The following is an 18,568-nucleotide window of genomic DNA, read 5'->3' as shown; positions in this document are numbered from 1 at the left end:
AAGGCTTCACCTCAGCAGCCATGCTCAACTCTACTGGATTGAGAACCCCATATATAAGTGGATACTTCCCTTCCTGGCCTCTTCCCTTCTCATTCTCCTGTCTCTACTAATCACACCTTGCATTATCAATTTCTTTTCTATGTTTCTCCAATGACATATTTAAAAATCTCTAATCAAACAATTAATCAGCTATTGTTACAGGACTACCAACCACTAGTCACAGAGCTGAAGGTGCATGACCACCAAATTTGCCCAGATGATGAGAACCAACAAACACCCCAGAGATATCTATACCCCCAGACAACAGGAAGCTGTCTAAAAGAACATCATGCCCCCACCCCTGCCTCACCACCCCTTCCTATTTTCTCTCATCACTTAAAATAAACCAAAGGGAGTAATGTTAGTATTCAGGTCTTTCCATAGACCTGCCCTTGGGAATGTTGCAGGACACAGCAGCAGCAGCAACCAAGTTGTAACATTGTGACTACTGTAGCCACTGAGTAGAGCACTTTCCCCATGCACATGCACTATATCCCTTTATAAAAAGCATGCCTTACTCCCCCCTCTCTCTCTTCCTTCCACTCTTGCTCAGAGTCCACCTGTGAACATCCTCTTATAAACTTCACATGTGAGCTCTGTTTCATGGTGTGAATTTGTAGTGCTCCTTGGCTCCAACCTGCCAAGGTTACATTCTGCCATTAAACTATTACAATGGCTATTTGTTACTTGACAGGAAGAAAATAGAATCTTCTTCATGTAAACCTTTTGTACATCTAATAAATGATATAAACACACTAATTCCCCATTAAAAGGTCATTAAATTAGGCATATATACATCCATATTTATAGACACACATATGTGAACTTGTGCTGTCAAGATACTTAAGTCTGTTAATAAATGATCAATTATGCACAAATAGACAAGGTATTTAAGTGCTCAAATATATTCCATTAACTGTTTAAATCAGTTGATCATTTTTTTTCTGTCATTGTAGAACAACACTTGTATGTGGAATAAAATGTGATTCTGAAGTGATTGTGGAACTAGTTGAAAACATAGAATTGATCTCTTCCTGTCATTTGATCATTTCTGTCATTCTAGAAAAACACTCATGTATGCCACTAAATGGGATTCTGAAGTCACTGTTGAACTTCATTTAAAACAAGGAATTGGTCACTCCCCAAGTGAAACATTTGAGTGGAATACATTGTACTATGCTAGAGAAGGAAAATGTAATGTGTAAGTGTACTCATTAATGTGTTAATGAAAACAAACTTAAGTATGTTACTTTGGAGGGGTCTCTCTTTCCTGCCATCAAATGGGTTTGTGAATATACTAAATTATCACATGGATCCAAACACTTGCAGAAAGAGGTCAGGGACGCATTCTCTCTTTGAAAGTAACCAGTAGACAAGGGTTCCTGTATATCCTCCTCTGTAGCACAATCTGTGGTTGGGACAGATCTGTATCACCTTACTCAGGGAAGGTGTCAGGAAGTGATTGACCTACCAAGTGCTCCTTCCATATTAAGGAACATTTCCCAAGACATTTGAGTCTGTGCCTCAGTGTTCAGGGCATTTTCCAACTCTGCCTAGCAGGAAGACATTGAATTTAATTTATATTAACTATATTTAATAGCTAAATCCCATCCCATATCATCAGTATGCCTATGCTCCTTTTCCATGTCACTTGGTGATAAGCTTACAGATCTAGGATCATCATGAAAAAACTCAACTAGGTCTATGTTTCATTGTTGGGCAAAGGAAGAACATCAGTAAACCAACACATGCTTTAGAATTTATTAGTGTTGTCAACTGGGCTGACTCTTTAGTTCAGTAGTAACAATTTCTGATATCTGCAGCCTTATAAAGTATCCCCATCGATGAATTACACAGTGGTTTTCCCTTGGGATTCTAACCATTTCAAGACTGAGAAACAAATTATACACTGTTTTACTCTGTCTGTCTACATGTTAATAGTAACCTGGTGAACTGAATTAGTAAAATCCTGAAATTTAGAGTTTGAAGTCTAGGAGAAGCTCTGTCCAAAAACAAGGAAACTTAGGGCTCCTTATAGTATCAGGATATTAGAATGTCAAAATAAATGATATGGTTTGAACTGGATGGTCCTTGAATCAACATCATTTCACTTTATTCTTTTTACTTCTTCAGCAAGAAACTTTGTGAAACATTTTTAGGTTTTTTTTTCAGACTCAATTGTATTTGCCAAACAGATTGCTATTTTTTAATTGTTTTAATTCATCTATTTATTTTATATCCCAGCTGCAGGCTCCTACCCTTTCTCCCCTCCCAGTTCCTCTCCCATTCAGCCCCCAATCCTCTAAGATTGTTATTTTTTTCATATGAGACTGTGTTTATTGCACAATACTTGATCATGCTAGGAAAGTATACTTGCAGGCGTATGGTCCATCCTCTCCTTAGAAAAGAAATGGAGGAATTTTAAGTGTTACAGCTCTGAAGAGAAAGGTATCCTTGCAGTCAGGAGCCAAGGAATGCCTGCTGCTCTGAAGGGAAAATTTTCCCAGCAGACATGTTTCAGCTGTGTTCCTGTGGGAGGTTTTCCCCAGGAAAGTGTTACAGCTCTTGCTCTAGGGAAGGTTTCCCTAATGCAAGTGTAACAACTTGATCTGGCAAGGGGGGGGCTTTCCCCAGCAAAAGTGTTACAGTTCTGCTCTTCTCAGTGGAAAGTAGACTGCTGTGCTCTGGATAAATTCCATATAATTCTGCTCTGCTCTGGAGAAAGGCATTACAACTCTGCTTTGCTCTGGCAAAAGTTGTTACAGCTCTGCTCTGACCAGCTCTGCCCTGCTCTGAGTTGGAGATTTATGGAGAAAGAAGAATCCAGGAGGATGGTTGCCCCAGGGAGAAAGAGTAAACTGAACAGGGTACAGGCATTATACAGGATTTTGTGGGGGAGGACTAAGCTTTCCAGCGTGGCTTGGGATTGGTGGATTTTGTGCTCTGATTCTGGGGCAAACTCAGATTTGTGGCATTTCATGCTCAGGGACTGGTGGCATTTTGATTTCAGGGACCTCAGGGTGCAATTTCAACCTCTGATCCTGGGGTCAAGTAATGGTCAGAGTGTCTTCCTTGGCCTAGGTCTCATGTCTAGTAAGGGGCGGGGTGTTTTTCCTTGGCGCTTTTCACCCTACAGTTACAGAGCTACTCTGCTCTAGTGAACTTACAGCTCTGCTCCCCTAAGGGAAAGTTCCCCTGTCAGAGTGTAATAGTTCTGCTCTGCTGTGGCAAAGTACTCAGAGTTGTGCTCTTGTGAAAGTCCTTATAACAAAACTTAAGAGAGTTATTGGGAAGGGAAAATCCAGGAGGGGGGCTGCCTTAGCTACAGTGAGAAGCAACAGCAAACTGAACAGGATATAGGACTAATATATGGCTACTGGCGGAATGGAGCTTTCCAAGATGGGGACTAGTGGGATCTCAAGTTCTAAGCTTGGACAAGGCCAGAGATTGGTGGGATTTCAAGTCCCAAGCTTGGTGGGATTCTGTGGTCAGACTCTGGGCCAAGCTCAGGGATTTGTTGGATTTCATACTTAGGAATTGATTGGAATTCATGTGTAGGGATTGGTGGGATTTTGTGACCTGATCTTGGGGTAAGCACAGGGATTGGTGGGATTTCAAGTCCTCAGCTTAGATGGGGCCAGGGTGTTTATCCTTGGCTCTGGTCTCAGGGCCAGAGTGTTCTTTCACTGGCCCTTGAAATGGAATCTCACTGTGAAACTCTGGCTGGCCTCTTCAGTTTTGAAGAAGGAAAGTGATGTGGGATAATGCTCTTGTATACTGTAAAGATTTGTCACTCAAATTGGCTTAATAAAATGTTGATTGGCCAGTAGCCAGGCAGGAGGTATAGGCAGGGTGACCAGACTAGGAGAATTCTGGGAAGAGGAAGGGCAGTGTTGGGAGTCACCAGCCAGACACAAAAAAAGCAAGATGAGAATGCTCAACTGAGAAAAGATACCAAGCCACATGGCCAAACACAGATAAGAATTATGGGTTAATTTAAGTGTAAGAGCTAGTTAGTAATAAGCTTGAGCTACCAGCCAAACATTTATAAGTAATAATTAAGCCCCTCAGTCAACTCTTTGGGAAGTGGCTGCCAGGTATTTGAGAGCTGTTGGCAGAACAGAAACTTCAGAATACCGAAAAGGCCTTGCAAATAAGAACAAACTAAGGCCAAACAAGACAGCCAGGCCTCCACTGCATATGTGCTTTGACATTGTTGCTACAAGGGCTGTCAGTGATGTGTGTGGAAAGAATGGGCATGCTTGTATTTGCCAGTGTTGCTTAGCAATGATTGTTACCTAGACAATTTTACTTGGCCTTGAGTGAAGAGCAGGAAAGGTTTACTTCTGGAACCAGCACATTTTGGTATTTATGCTGGACACTGCTCAATGCTCAAAGGTTCCTGCAAATTAAAGGTACACAGAATTGAGCTGACAAAGGGTGGGTACAGCCATGTTCTCCACCCTGAGGAAGCTCTTCTATGTGAAGAGGCAGAAAACTCCCTTAGGGTTTTGTGAACACCTGAGTCCTGGGAGCTGGAACTCAGCAAAGTAGATACTGCCATCTTGTTTGATCCAAAAAAAAATTCCATTTTTTGGTATGCAAGGGAAATACAAAGTATTTCAATTCCACTATAAGAAGTTTCACATGAATTACAAGGATAACAAACAACTGTAAGGAGACTTGTAAGCCAAGGATGAGGGGCCATGAGAAACTTGGATGATGGCAGAAGTCTACCTTTAATGGCTCCTTTGAGGACAACAGGGGTGAAGAGAGCCCAGGTATGCCTTTTCTGCTACAGGGTCCTTGGGACCTGTGATTGGAGAGCAGTATAGTGTCCAGCTGCTTTTGACACACCATAATTGCCCTGTAGAGCATTTTATTGACTACATAATAATTAAAGGAGATTCATTTCAATATGCAATAAAATTATGTTTAACATGTTTATTGCAATCTCAAAAGTGCAGAATACAAGGAATGCTCCCTGTAATGTATTCACTTCCCACCTAAAATATAATTCAATAGGAATTTTGTAGCAGTGTATACCCATGTTATGAAAATGATTTGATTTGTGTCAGTGTTTATTCTGCAATTATGTCTGGGCATCACATGGTGGGATTTGAGGAGGTCAGCAGTGAATGTCAGATCCCCTGAACCTGGAGTTACACATGGTTGTGAGCTACAATGTGGCTGTTTGGAATTGAAGCTGTGTCCTCTGGAACAGCAGCCAATGCTCTTAGTCAGGGACTTGTCCTCCAGGACCCCATATCCTTTAAGGAAGAACCATGCAAAAAACTGAACTTCAAAGATTGATACCCTTTCTCTTTTTCCTCCTTTTCATTTTTACTCTTGGTACATTTCTAACTGATGTCCTTAATAATGTATTTCACACTTTTCCAATTTTCCATATTTGTCTTAAGCTTATTCAGTCATTATCTTATAGATTTCTGAAGGTTTTTCGTGTTGCCTTGGTCAGCCAACAATCTTCATGACACCTTTTGTTGACAAGTGAATAATAAGAGCAAATAAATATAATTTTTAGAAGAAACTTTGAACAAAAAAATGCTTCTCCTTCCCACAGAATCACCCTCCTTTTTACCTTTTTTATGGTCATCTTGGTCTGGTTAATTTTTATGTATTTAATAACTGCCAGATAAATGTTCTTGATGATAAGTTAATTCCATTAATGAAGGTAATGTTATAAAGTTTGTGACCACTGGGAAAAGACCATAGACTCAGTCCAGTTATAATTGAAGATGTATTGATTAGCTGCTAGCAGGACCAACAATCTCTGAGCCAAATTTGAGGTTGTCATAAAGGAGGATTATGGGGAAGTACTTTTAAAGAGTAAAGCTGCTGTGGAACAATCTTCATACACTATTAATATTTATTACTCTCATTGTTAATAAAAAGCTGATTGGCTGATGGCTGGCCAAGAAGAGATTGGGAAAGACAGCCAGACACAGAGAAAATGGTGGGAAGAGAAAGGGTGGAGATACAGGAGTCACAGGATAGATGCAGAGGAAGCAGGAGAAAAACATGCCATGCTGAAAAGAGGTACCACCACGTGGCAAAGGGTAGATAAGGAATATGAGTTAATTTAAATGTAAGAGTTACCTAGTAACAAGCCTGAATTATCAGCCAAGCAAATATAGTTAATATATTGTCTGTCAATTGGGAAGTAACTTCCAAAGCGCAGAGAAACTCCACCTACTAAAAGCCATGGGAAGACCTTCAACATCTATGCACACAAGCAAAAACTTTTCTGTTCTGCCAGTTAAGTGATTAAGGCAACTCAAAAAATATCTTTGGGTGTCATTTTTAATGTTTAAATCATTGTAACTTAATGTCTTACCAATTTAGCAATTGTCATCCAGAGAGCTGGATTAATTCCATGATCCCCAAAGTTAACAAGTAGCCAGCTCATGACTAAAATGTCAGCCTGTGCATTTCCTTACTGCTCTGACTACACTGAATGTGTCCCATGTGGAAAGCAAAGTTTCCTCATATGTCAAACCTGGCATAGAGTTTTTCTGAGATTTCTAGCTGTAGTTCAATAGTTTGTGCTAAGGTTTTTCATAGTTGCTGTTAGTCAATACATCACTACAATGCACTACCATCAGAGGATGGAGAGTAAACTTCACTTAACTATGTACATAGTATCACACTTTTCAAAAGAGCAAGATTAAAGTCTTGGAGAGGAATTATTTTACATAAACCATGTTACACTTAACGTGTTTAGCATCTGTTTAAATAATTTTACTAATTTATTTATTCTTAGATTTGTTTTCTCTTCCAACTACTTCCTGCCTGAGTACAGGAAATTTTTCATTTAATTGATTTCCCTATGATTTCATTAAATGATTTAATTTGATTCCCTATGGCAGTGTGCTTCTTGAAATATTTGCTTTACAGTTTACTTTCTTCATGTTTCTTTTTATGTAATTTATAATTTTTGTTACACCAGTATTCTTTTCTGTAGATAATCTCCAACTCAAAAACTTTGAGATTTTGAGGAATCCTAGAAAATAATCAAAATGCCCTGTAGCACATCAAGTTTGGCTCACAATCATAGGGAAATGGTTGTTATGATGAAGCTGAAAGTAGTCCATGAAAGTAGAGGTGTCGATGGCTCAAAGTAGTTCCTTAAATGTGCTCCGTCAATAGAAGACCAGTTATCTTGGTTGTTGACCAGTGCGTAGGTGGGTGATTTAATAAGAGAAAAAGGAAGTGCGCCATGTTGCATGTGGAAGAAGATAAGGCTGACATTAAAAAGTGAGCCCAGTGGTAGAGGACAAGAACGGAGTTAACGGAGGAAGAGCAATTTCAAAAGGAACAACATGGGGTTCAGTGGGACTCGGGTTTTGATGTTATAGCAATTTTAATAAAGATAGTACAGGGTATTGTAATTATCTAGGACTGGATGTTAAAATACAGTTTCAATAACTTGTAAAACATGTTGCTTTTTGTGTTAAGTGTAAGAACTGGCAAATATTCAAGTTTTCTTGAAATTTCCTTGAGCCCCAGTGAAGTCTCTATAGAAAACAGGATGCAATCACAGAGAGCAGGCTAGAGAATGTTCATTACCAAAGACTGGAAGGAACTGATTGAAATATGTCTGCCAGCTGGAATAGCTGCTGCCTTTCCTGTGAATCCTTTCTCAAGTCATATATATTCTTTCTGGAGTGGAATGTATGATGGCATATTCATAGAAAGTAGTAACATGTCCAGGCTTGGAGGGTGATTTTTCTGACCCTCTATTTAGCTTATTTGCCTAAAGCAGAATGCTAGTTGCTGTCCAGATTCTTAGAGCCCATACTTTCATGAATCTGCACCTTTCTGGGAAGAATATTTAAAGACAAGAGAGATTCATTGAAGAAAACAAAATAGGGAACCTGGATGGTATCCTCTAGAATAAAGACTATGGAGCCCATTCTCGGGTTCCTCGTGGCTTTACCCAGCAGGTCCACATAGAGGATGATTAGGACCACAGGCCTGAGTGCAGGTGTCTGAGATGGTCTGCACTTGGCTGTGCTGGGCGAGGAGATCTTTTGCTCCACCCCTTGGTGTATCTATAAATACCCTGGGGCAGAGACAGTCCAGGAACGTTGGAATAGGTTCCAGGCCCTCTCGAGGCTATCCTTTATTTTCTATCTGTTTATCTCCACAAGATTCTCCGCAATAAATCCTTCTATCTAATATTTCCCGCTGCTCGCACTCAAGAAAACTCTGGAGAACTGTGGGGGTGGTGGGTAAACGCCTCAAAGAATGGCGCCATGAACAGGGACTAAAGAAAAAAGAAAAAAAGGACTAAAGAAAAAAAGGGTGACTAAAAAAAAGGGGGGACTAAAGACAAATGAACAGGGACTAAAGAAAAAAGAAAAAGGAGACTAAAGAAAAAAGGGGGGAATAAAAAAGGGACTAAAAAGGGGGGACTAAAGACAAATGAATGGGGACTAAAGACAAAGTAATAGGGACTAAAGATAAAGGAAAATAGTTTTATTACAGAGTTTCTGGCGAAAGTGCTGAGTCAGCCCTGTCAGTGGAAAGGCATGCCAGTGCAATGGAAAATATATATTTTATATATATTATTGAGACGCAGGGGTTTTATCCTCGAGAGAAAAGGAAAGCAGACTGGAAGGATGTCCGATGCTGCAGCGAAATGCTCTTCTGTCAAAATTTTCTATCTTCTATCCCTTTCTCAATTTCAATCTGTGAAAAATAAGTATAAGGTATAGCGTAGTAATATAGTGTAGGAAAAACTTAGAAGTATAAGATTGTGTAGAAAAAAAAGAAGTAACGCAACTAGACAGAAACTCAATTTTCTAACTTTGGGGGCTATGAATGCAAACTAGGCAACTTTGGGATGTGGCTTCGTCCTGGGAATGTTACAGTCCCCTAGCAACAAATATCACAACTCTATAATGACAACACTCACTAAATCCCAGTGTTGTATAGCAAAGCTGACTATAAACTCTAAACTTTACAAATGATGTATGTACTTCTTGTCTAGTTAAGAGATTCTTTCTAATAGAGATAGTGATATTTAAGAGTAAGAAATAGAAAAAAATGAAAATAAGATATGCGAATTTGTAGAAGTTCTCTTGTTAGAGATGTTAAGAAATCTTTGGGTGTTTGCTAAATTAAATATATGCTAATGGTAGCCCTATATAAGTTTGTAAATTAGATCTATAGAGTTTCTTTAAGAATATAAGCTTGTAAGAAGTATCTAAATGAGTCTTAAGACGTGTAGTAATAAGCTTGTAAGAAAGATACTAGTTGTAAAGGTACGTTTAAATAAGAAATAAGATAAGCAGTATATAAATAAGTAGATGTTAATGTTATATGTGAGTTTATAAAAATGTGTATATGTTGAATGTGAGTTTATGCTTAAGCACATGTTATATGTAAGTTTGTGAACATGTAAATATTGAGTGTGAATCTGTTTAATGTATATGGTAAAAGAATCTGAGACACAGAAGTTATTGTCCTAGGAGACTGCAAAGCAGGCAGTCTGAGCGGTTTTCAAAAGTTCCAGAAGCCGCTGAGAAGCTAAGAATGGCGGATGCCAGAACCAGCACAAGGCATCCGCAGCTGAGATCTGTGGAAAATCGATGCAACACAGAAAAACCTGAGCTAACATCAAAAACAGTGTTGTTTAGAATACTACTGTACCTAAAAAGGTCTCTGGCTTGAAGAAACAAGTTGCAGAGACGCTTGTTTGAACTAAAATTGTTAGCTGCAAAAAAATTTTCGTTGAAAAATGTCTCTTCATATTTGGAAGTGAAAGCCTGATACCAGAAATTTCTTGTTTAAACTTTTTGAACTTAAAATGAGATAAAACTACAGAAAGATTTTGGTTATGGATTTCTTCATAATTGGAAGGCTAGTACCAGAATTTATCATTTGAATTCTAGGACTTAATGAACTGAACAATAGATTTCATTGCAATGGGACAATTTTGAGTTTATTTACAGTAATGACCTAGAAACTGTTTTCTGGAACTGGTTTTGTGTTACAAATAGAACTGCTTAAACAGAAAAGTTTGGGTTTTCTAACTAGCCTTGGGACTTTGTTTAAAAAATTATAAAGACAAGGAGGAGTTATGAGTGAATTAAGGTTCAATGCATGTTTGTAGAAACATTTTGATATTAATGCACCCTGGTTTTGTGGAGTTAAGGGAATATTTAAGTTTGATGTGAATACATCCAAGTTTTTCCTATGTTCTGTTAGCAAGAAAATTCAAATGATTGAGTTAAAGTTGTAAGACGGAGAAAATTGTTAACTATATAGCACCATATAAGCTAATTCAAATGATTCTGTTAAGAGTTTGCTTTGAGTCGTAAGACTGAGAGAATTATGACTATGTATAGCAATATTTATGAAAACCTGTTAATGGTAATGAAGCTAAGGGATTCTTTAAGTTTGTGGTCACCTTAAGAGTTTTTGGTTTAGAAAGGGCTTGAGGCAGCTAAGACTGCTGTAGTCACCTTGGAAATAATTCAAAAGAAAAATGCCATCTTTATCATTCTCTACTCCCATATTGGGAGGTGTAACAGCTATGGAGATTGCTGTAAGTCATTAATAGTTATTTTTTTTATATATTAAGAAAGGGGGGGTTCCTCGTGGCTTTACCCAGCAGGTCCACATAGAGGATGATTAGGACCACGATCGTGAGTGCAGGTGTCTGAGATGGTCTGCACTTGGCTGTGCTGGGCGAGGAGATCTTTTGCTCCATCCCTTGGCGTCTCTATAAAAACTCTGGGGCAGAGATAGTCGGGGCCCATTGTAAAAGGTTCCAGGCCCTCTTGAGGCTATCCTGTATTTTCTATCTGTTTATTTCCCCAAGATTCTCTGCAATAAATCCTTCTATCTAGTATTTCCTGCTGCTCGCACTCAAGAAAACTCTGGGAACTGTGGGGGTGGTGGGTAAACGCCCCACAAAAGACATCTAGAAAATATAGAGGGGAGTAAAGGCAAAAGGGCAAGGGGGTCTGCTTTTCCAGAAGTCTCTGCCATTGAGTGAGCACATGTGAAGGTTTTAAAATGCGTGGTACTTTCTAATTAAGCCAGAAACTATTAGGCAGCATAATTGAGTTACTTACACTGTATTGTTTAAACCTCATGAGAAGAGCATTCCTGACGCAATATACTCTGTTGTTACCTGATTTTACCTTGAGCATTCAGCATTTTTAATGTTCTACATGACTTCCTTAGCTGTTTTTGAATGAAGGGATGTGATGGATCCTTTCCATTGTTGCTTTCCATCCTGAAGAACGAAAGCTGCCATTTTTAAATTACTCTGTTTGGTGTTTATCCACGAGCATAGGATGAGGACACTGTGCCTTTGTGTCTTTTTCAGTCCTAGCTTTGTTTACTTTGTGTTAAGAGTTATATGAGCAATCATTTGGCTTGTGATTACAATTGTCAAGACAGATAGTTTTCGAAGATCAGCGATTCTTGTGCTTATCTTTCATGACCCTGCTTGGTCTGTAACTGCATTTGAATCGTCATTGAGGAGTACAGAGATTGAGGAAAGTGATGGCAAAAAGTGGCCACTGAAAAGTGTTTCTAAATCCAGGACCAATAGCATATGAAGAATGACCATTTTCTATTTCTATTTCCCTAACTTTTTAATGATGACTTTCCTCTTACTTATTTTCTTGTGTTTTTTGTTTAGAAGGAGCTCTGAAGAACTCACTGAACTCAGTTTTGTATGCTCAAGTACTAGGGATGAGTCTAACTTCTAAACTCACACCCAGTAAACAAATCATTTAGCAATAAATTTCTTTTGCTGAGTTGGTTTTGTACCATGCTTACACTTGGGATTTAGCAGTAGTCTATCCCCATTTTCTGTGGTTAACTTGTCAGAAAAATCTTGTTCATATATATAAAAATCTTGTGCATAATATAATATTATGCACAATTGTAATTAATCCATGATGAAAAATATCAAAAGAATTGTATTTACTTTTAGCCCCTGAAGTACTTAAAATAGTGTGACAAATATGTAATGCCAGGGAAGTTATAATATGCATAGTTTTCCCATATAAGAAGAAATATAATGTGTGCCAAGGGATTATTTGGATAAGTGAATTTTAGTGTATATTTTTATTTTTATAAAAATTGGTAACTCATTTTTCATAAGTCACATGCTGTATTAGATATTATCCATATGCAATTAGTAATAATCTCCCAGTAGGTCAGTATGTATCACCAGATTTGGATTTTGAACTTATTTTTTTTAAATCTTCAAAATAAGCTTTTACATATAATACCGACTAATGAATGAATGACTCCCTCTAATGTCTTTGTGATGGGTGTAACTAATTATTCTTTATTAATTAAAACTTGGGAGTCAGATATCAGGGTAAAAACCTGAATGATCAGAATTGGCAGGAAAGCGACCAATGACTTCCTCTGTCTTTTATTCCATCATCCATTAATGGCCAAGACCCACTCTTAGCCCCACACTACCACTTCTTGTCTCTCTATCCATCTACCCAAACTTCTGTGGTCAATTTTGGTCAGCTAGTAGATAGCTCTGCCCTCTGATTCAAAGTAAGCTTTATTGTCAGACTGTGAACAAAAATATCACACATTTCTACCTTTTTTGTCTAAAAAAAGAGGAAGGTTTTAACACTAACATAGCAAAACTATATACAATGAGAACAATTATCACGTAAGAATTACATTCACATTGTCCAGTCAATTGGCATTTGGCAAATTCAGAGAAAATACTCCTATTGTCTATCTATCCTATCTTAGTGAGGCCAAAGTTTTGTACCTAATTCACTTTCTATCTATCTTGTATTACCAACCCAAAATTATTTTTTAGACCTCGAACATTTTCTTAGATAAACAATTTAAGCTTTTATGTCTCTCAATCTAATACAATTTACACCTCTTTTGAGAGTTTCCTCTGTGAATTTAGTAACAAGGAAAGCTATAACAACAACTATCTAGTTGTCAACTTCATCAAAGACCCTAGAAGGATATATTACCTGAGTAAACAGAATTGCAGAGCAAACAACTTCCAAACCTATAAAACTGAGATAAACAGCTGGTTGCCTAGACAATCATTCAAGGTTCCTCTGTAACATAGGGACATCTATCTTCAGCCTACAGGCACCAGGCTCTTTGCGTCACTGTGGGGACACTAGCCTGCTTGGTACTGCTGAACCTTTGGGGCCTTGGCCCACCTCCCTTCTGCGATTTGGGCCTTTCGGAAACCACAAATGGATGCGGGACTCAGGCAGCCCCATTTCCCTGGCCAGGTCCTGCCTGGCCCTGAAGCTTGGGAAAGGGTTCTTGATGAAAGCTGTCAGCAGGACCACCTGCTGCTCAGCTTTCCAAACAGTCCTTTGGTGCCGGGATGCCAGGGCCCCAGTGCTGTCCCCCAGATTGCTGCTGCTGCTGCGATCTTCCAACTGGCCAAGGTAGCCTTGCCAGGACTCCTTCCAGTCCACTGGCGAGTCTAAGCAGGACAGCTCAAGAGGAAAGCTCAAGCCTGGAGTAAGTGCTTCCAGGCATGGCCCCTGGGACTTCCAGTCTTGCTGCTGGCCCAGCCCACTAACCTGATCCCTGGCACCTGGCCCAGCCTGGGATTGCAGGCCTCCGGGTGGGGCAAGGGGGTGGGGATGAGAAGGGGGATGAGAAGGGGGGTCCCAGCCTGCTTGCATGCCAGGAGGTCAGCCAGGATCTGCACAGGTTCAGAATATGCCACCTTTGTGAATGGGAACCTGACGGGGACCTCAAAGTTCCAGTGAGCTTTGAGAACCTCTCCATGGAAGAAAACACAGGCAGGACCCCTCCACTTCTTGCCTGAGCATTCCTCCCTATCGATTTTGCTAAAACCCACCCTAAAGCAGGTTAACCCCACCCTAAAGTAGGTTAACCCCACCCTAATGCAGATTAACCCCACCCTAATGCAGATTAACCCCACCCTAAGCCTGCTTTTCTTGAAACCAGTGGCTTTTCTCTGCCCAGGTTGACCCGCTCTGCCATGAGAAACAAACCATGCAGAGTCTGCCTGGTTGGAAATTGACATCGATGCAGCAGCAGCAGGAGGAGGAGGAGGAGGAGGAGGAGGAGGAGGAGGAGGGAGCCAGACCAAGGCTTCAGATAGCCTGGCAGGGAGGCACACACACACACACAAACACAAACACACATCCTACCCCAGTACTCCAGGAAGAAAATGGGAACCCTTTGCCAGGCACTGGTAGGAGGGGCTCAAGTCAAGTCAGGGTGAGCAGGTGAGTGGAGAATCCCCAGAGCGACCTTAAGGCATGCCTGGCAGTCTCTGTATCTCCAGACTGGAACCTTCAAGGAGGATAGGAGAACCCACTGAAAGCAGCGTGAGCTCCTTTGCTCTAAGTGGTGGCATCTGGTTAGCAGGAGGGACCCAGGAAGCCAAAGAAAATCCTAAGATGTAGTATTCACAGTTATCTCCAAGCTAGCCATTCATATGAAGGTGTCCTGGGTTCAGAGCAGGGTGCTAATTTGATGAGATTGGCTTAGAAGCCCTCTTAGCCGTGTGGAAGCCATGTTAATTTCCACATGTAGGGATTTAGATAGACTCCGTGGAGAATGGTCCCTGGTGATGTGTCCACTTCCTCTCTTGAGCTCTAGAGAAACAAGCACGTCCACCGTCTGTCTGTCGACGGGATTCCCTATCCTTTCACTGGCTTTCTGAGTCTGGCTGACGTTGGAGGAGTAGGAAAACTCACAGAGAAGGTACCTAACCTTGGAACAAAATTCCACAGTAATAGGAGTCCAGAAGCACACAGAGAGATTCCTTCAAGCAGGCAAATACTCAGAGTCGGAGGTAAACCACAAATAGGAGGGCCAGAGAGAGGGAGAGAGGGTAAGAGAGACTGGTGTGTCCAAGGGTTGAGAGGGAGAGACGGATCCCTAAGTGGTTGATTTCCAAAAGCTACAAGACTGGCCACCAGATGGCAGCTATCAGGGTTCTAGAGACTGAAGAGCACAGGAGCTACCAGGTCCCTGTGTGGAGAACATGAGTGGAATACTTACTGTAGGTGCACATGCATTTCATCACAGACCTAGGGAGGCAGAAGCAGGTGCATCCCTGTGGTTTGGGGGTGGAATGGGTGTACCTAAGGATTTCCAGGACACTGCCTCACAAAAAGTAAAATAATGGTGGAGGGACAGAGGTAAGAGGAAGAAAGAAGAGAAAAGAGGAAGGAACATGAAACACAAATATCTGTTGTTCGTTTTCTGTGCATAGGATGGACTGTGTGAGGTGATGGTCTGTGGTATCAGGTCTACAAAGCTGAGTCTTGAAGAGTCAAGAGATTTGGGGAAGTTACAGTTTGCAGTGGAGCAGAGCTTGTGGCAGAGTGTTTTGGAAGCTGTTTCATGGTGGTGACTGTGTAACAGACAGACTTCCCCTCTACTGAGTTGCATGCAGGCCTCAGAAGGCCTTTGTGTGTTGGGTGCAGCTCCTTCCTCCCGCCAGGCTCTCGGCCGGGGCCTCCCACTGGGGAACACAGGTAGTAGGTGCTTGGTGAACACAGGTCAAGTGATGAAAGGAATGGGGGATGAGGATGAAGCCTTGCTGTGCTAATTTTCAGAGCAGATCCAGCAGGAGGGTCCGGTATTCTTCTTGGTCCAGAGGTAGCTCAAGGGTTGGGTTAATGTCCTCCCACGGGACGTGGGGATCCAGAGTGTCCTGGTCCTGCTGGCCAGCCTGGAGTTGTGACAGCAGTTGGTAAAGCATGAGCTCGACATTGTCCAAAGTGTAATTATTCATTGTGACCAGGTGGGGTTCCAGGTCATCATTGTCGTCCTCCTTGTCATGGCATGGTCCAGAGGGCTGTGCCTCTGCAGGTGAGGACATTGGGAAGGAAACTGTTGGGGAGGGCAGACTCAAATTCTGGATGCCCAAGCCTAGTGCAACAGCCGGTGGCACCCAGCGCTCAACCTTCACTATGAACAATTACCTTGGAATTAACTGTGATTACTACTTCTTAGGATTTTCTTTGGCTTCCCAAGTCCCTAGTGCTATCCACATGCCACCACTTAAAGCAACACAGCTCAGGGTGCATCAGTGGGTTCTCTTATCCTCCCTTAAGGCTCTAGGCTGGAGAAATAGACTGCTCGACATGCCTTAGAGTCACCTGCTGATTCTCCACTCACTTGCTCACCCTGACTTGACTTTAGCCCCTCCTTCTACCAGTGCCTGGCAAAGGTTTCCCATTTTCTTCCTGGAGTACTAGGGTGGGATATGTGTGTGTGTGTGTGTGTGTGTGTGTGTGTGTGTGTGTGTGTGTGTGTGTGTGGTGTGCCTCCCTGCCAGGTTATCTGAAGCCTTGGTCTGGCTCCATTCTCCCTCCTCCTCCTCCTCCTCCTCCTCCTCCTCCTCCTCCTCCTCCTCCTCCTCCTCCATCAATGTCAATTTCCAACCAGGCAGACTCTACATGGTTTGTTTCTCATGGCACAGTGGGTCAACTTGGGCAGAGAAAAACCACTGGTTTCAGGCAAAGCAGCCTTAGGGTGGGGTTAATCTGCGTTAGGGTTGGGTTAACCTACTTTAGGGTGTGTTTTAGCCAAATAATAGCCAGGAATGCTCAGGCAAGAAGTGGAGGGTCCTGCCTGTGTCTTCCTCCATGGAGAATTTTTCAAACCTCCCTGGACCTTTGATGTCCCCATCACGGTCCCATTGACGAAGGTGGCGTGCTCTGCACCTGTGCAGATCCCGCCTGACCTCCTGGCAAGCAAGCAGGCTGCGGCCCCCCTCCTCATTCCCACCCCCTGGACTCACCCGGGGGCCTGCAATCCCAGGCTGGGCCAGGTGGCAGAAATCAGGTTAGTGGGCAGGGCCGGCAGCAAGTCTGGATCCCAGGGACCACCCCTGGAAGCACTCACTCCGGGCTGGAGCTTTCCTCCTGAGCCATCCTGCTTAGACTCGCCAGAGGCAGGAGTCCTGGCAAGGCTACCTTGGCCCGATGGAAGATCGCCGCAGCAGCAGCAATCTGGGGGACAGCACTGGGCCCTGGCATCCTGGCGCCAAAGGACGGTTTGGAAAGCCGGGCAGCAGGACGCCCTGCTGGCAGCTTTCACTGAGAACCCTTACCCAAGCTTCAGGGCCAGGCAGGACCTGGCCAGGGAATGGGGGCTGCCTGAGTCCCGCATCTGCGTGTGGTTTCAGAACCGCCGAAATCGCAAGAGGGAGGTCTGATTAGGCCTTGAGGGGTTGGCGGGACAAAGCGGGCTAGCTTCCCCACAGCGACCCAAAGAGCCTGGTGGCAGGGCACGAGGTCCAAGAAGCAGCACCAAGGAGGGACGCACCAGGCGTCGCAGTCAACACAGCTAGGCACAGTTGAGGATCCTGCGCTCCAGGGGTATGAGGATGAACCAAGGCTGAAATACGCTGCCAGGATGAAGCTTGCCCAAGAGCCTGGTTTGCTTGAGGACACCATCCACATCTGGTATCAGAAATGGAGAACACGCCACCCTGGCAGTGGCAGGGGCAGAGTTCCAGGTCAAGACTCCCTGCTTTCACTGCAGCCTTAGCTGCCTTTGCTGCCTTCACCTGTGCCCAATGTAGAGCCTGAAGGACCACCATGCTGCAGAAGGGACATTGAGCAGTATGCCCAAGACAGCCTTTTGTCACCAGCTGCTGCACTAGGCATGGGTGTCCATACTTTGAGTCTGCCCTCCCCACCAGCCTCCTTCCCAGTGTCCATGCCTGCAGAGGCACAGCCCTCTGGACCATGCCATGACAAGGAGGATGACAATGACGACCTGGAACCCCAGCCAGTTGCAAGGGACACCTTCACTGTGGACGATGTCGAGCTCATGCTTGATCAACTGCTGACACAACTCCAGGCTGACTAGCAGGACCAGGACACTCTGGATCCCCACGTCCCCTGGGAGGACATTAATCCAACCCTTGAGTTCCCTCTGGACCAAGAATACATGACTCTCCTGCTGGATCTGCTCTGAAACATAGCAGCACAGCAAGGCTTCATCCTCATACCCCATTCTTTTCAACACTTGACCTGTGTTCACCAAGCACCTACTACCTATGTTCCCCAGTGGGAGGCCATGGCTGAGATTCTGGCAGGAGGACCGGGCAGCACCCAAGCACACAAGGGCCTCCTGAGGCCTGCATGCAACTCAGTAGAGGGGAAGTCTGTCTGTTACACAGTCACCACCATGTCACAGTTCCAAAACAACACATTCTGCCACAAGCTCTGCTCCACAGTAAAATGCAACTTCCCGAAATCTCTTGACTCTTCAAAACTCAGCTATGAAGACCTGATACCACAGATCATCCCCTTACACAGTCTGTCCTGTGCACAGAAAACGAACAACCGATATTTGTCTTTCCTGTTCCTTCCTCTTTTCTCTTTTTTCTTCCTCTTACCTCTGTCCCTCCATTTTTTTACTTTTCATGAGGCAGCATCCTGAAAATCCTTAGGTACTCCCGTCCTGCTCCCGAACCACAGGCATGCACCTGCTTCTGCCTCCCTAGGTCTGCCATGAAATGCAAGTGCACCTA

At 42.8% G+C, this 18,568-nt stretch overlaps 1 protein-coding gene across 1 annotated transcript in view; it reads left to right on the top strand.

The window, feature by feature from the left end:
* LOC131918755 (zinc fingers and homeoboxes protein 3-like) overlaps window positions 1-17,901 on the top strand; it is a gene marked incomplete at its 5' end in the record, with an annotated part of 38,640 nt that extends 20,739 nt beyond the window's left edge. The window contains one exon of the mRNA XM_059272958.1: window positions 17,578-17,901. Coding sequence (XP_059128941.1) covers window positions 17,578-17,901 — 324 coding nt within the window. The remainder of the gene's footprint in view (window positions 1-17,577) is intronic.
* Window positions 17,902-18,568: the final 667 nt, after the last annotated feature.

The sequence above is a fragment of the Peromyscus eremicus genome, chromosome 8b, assembly GCF_949786415.1.
Source record: "Peromyscus eremicus chromosome 8b, PerEre_H2_v1, whole genome shotgun sequence".
Classification (NCBI taxonomy): Eukaryota; Metazoa; Chordata; class Mammalia; order Rodentia; family Cricetidae; genus Peromyscus; species Peromyscus eremicus.
The sequence above is the reverse complement of the archived record's forward strand: the minus strand, read 5'-3'. Positions and strand labels throughout refer to the sequence as shown.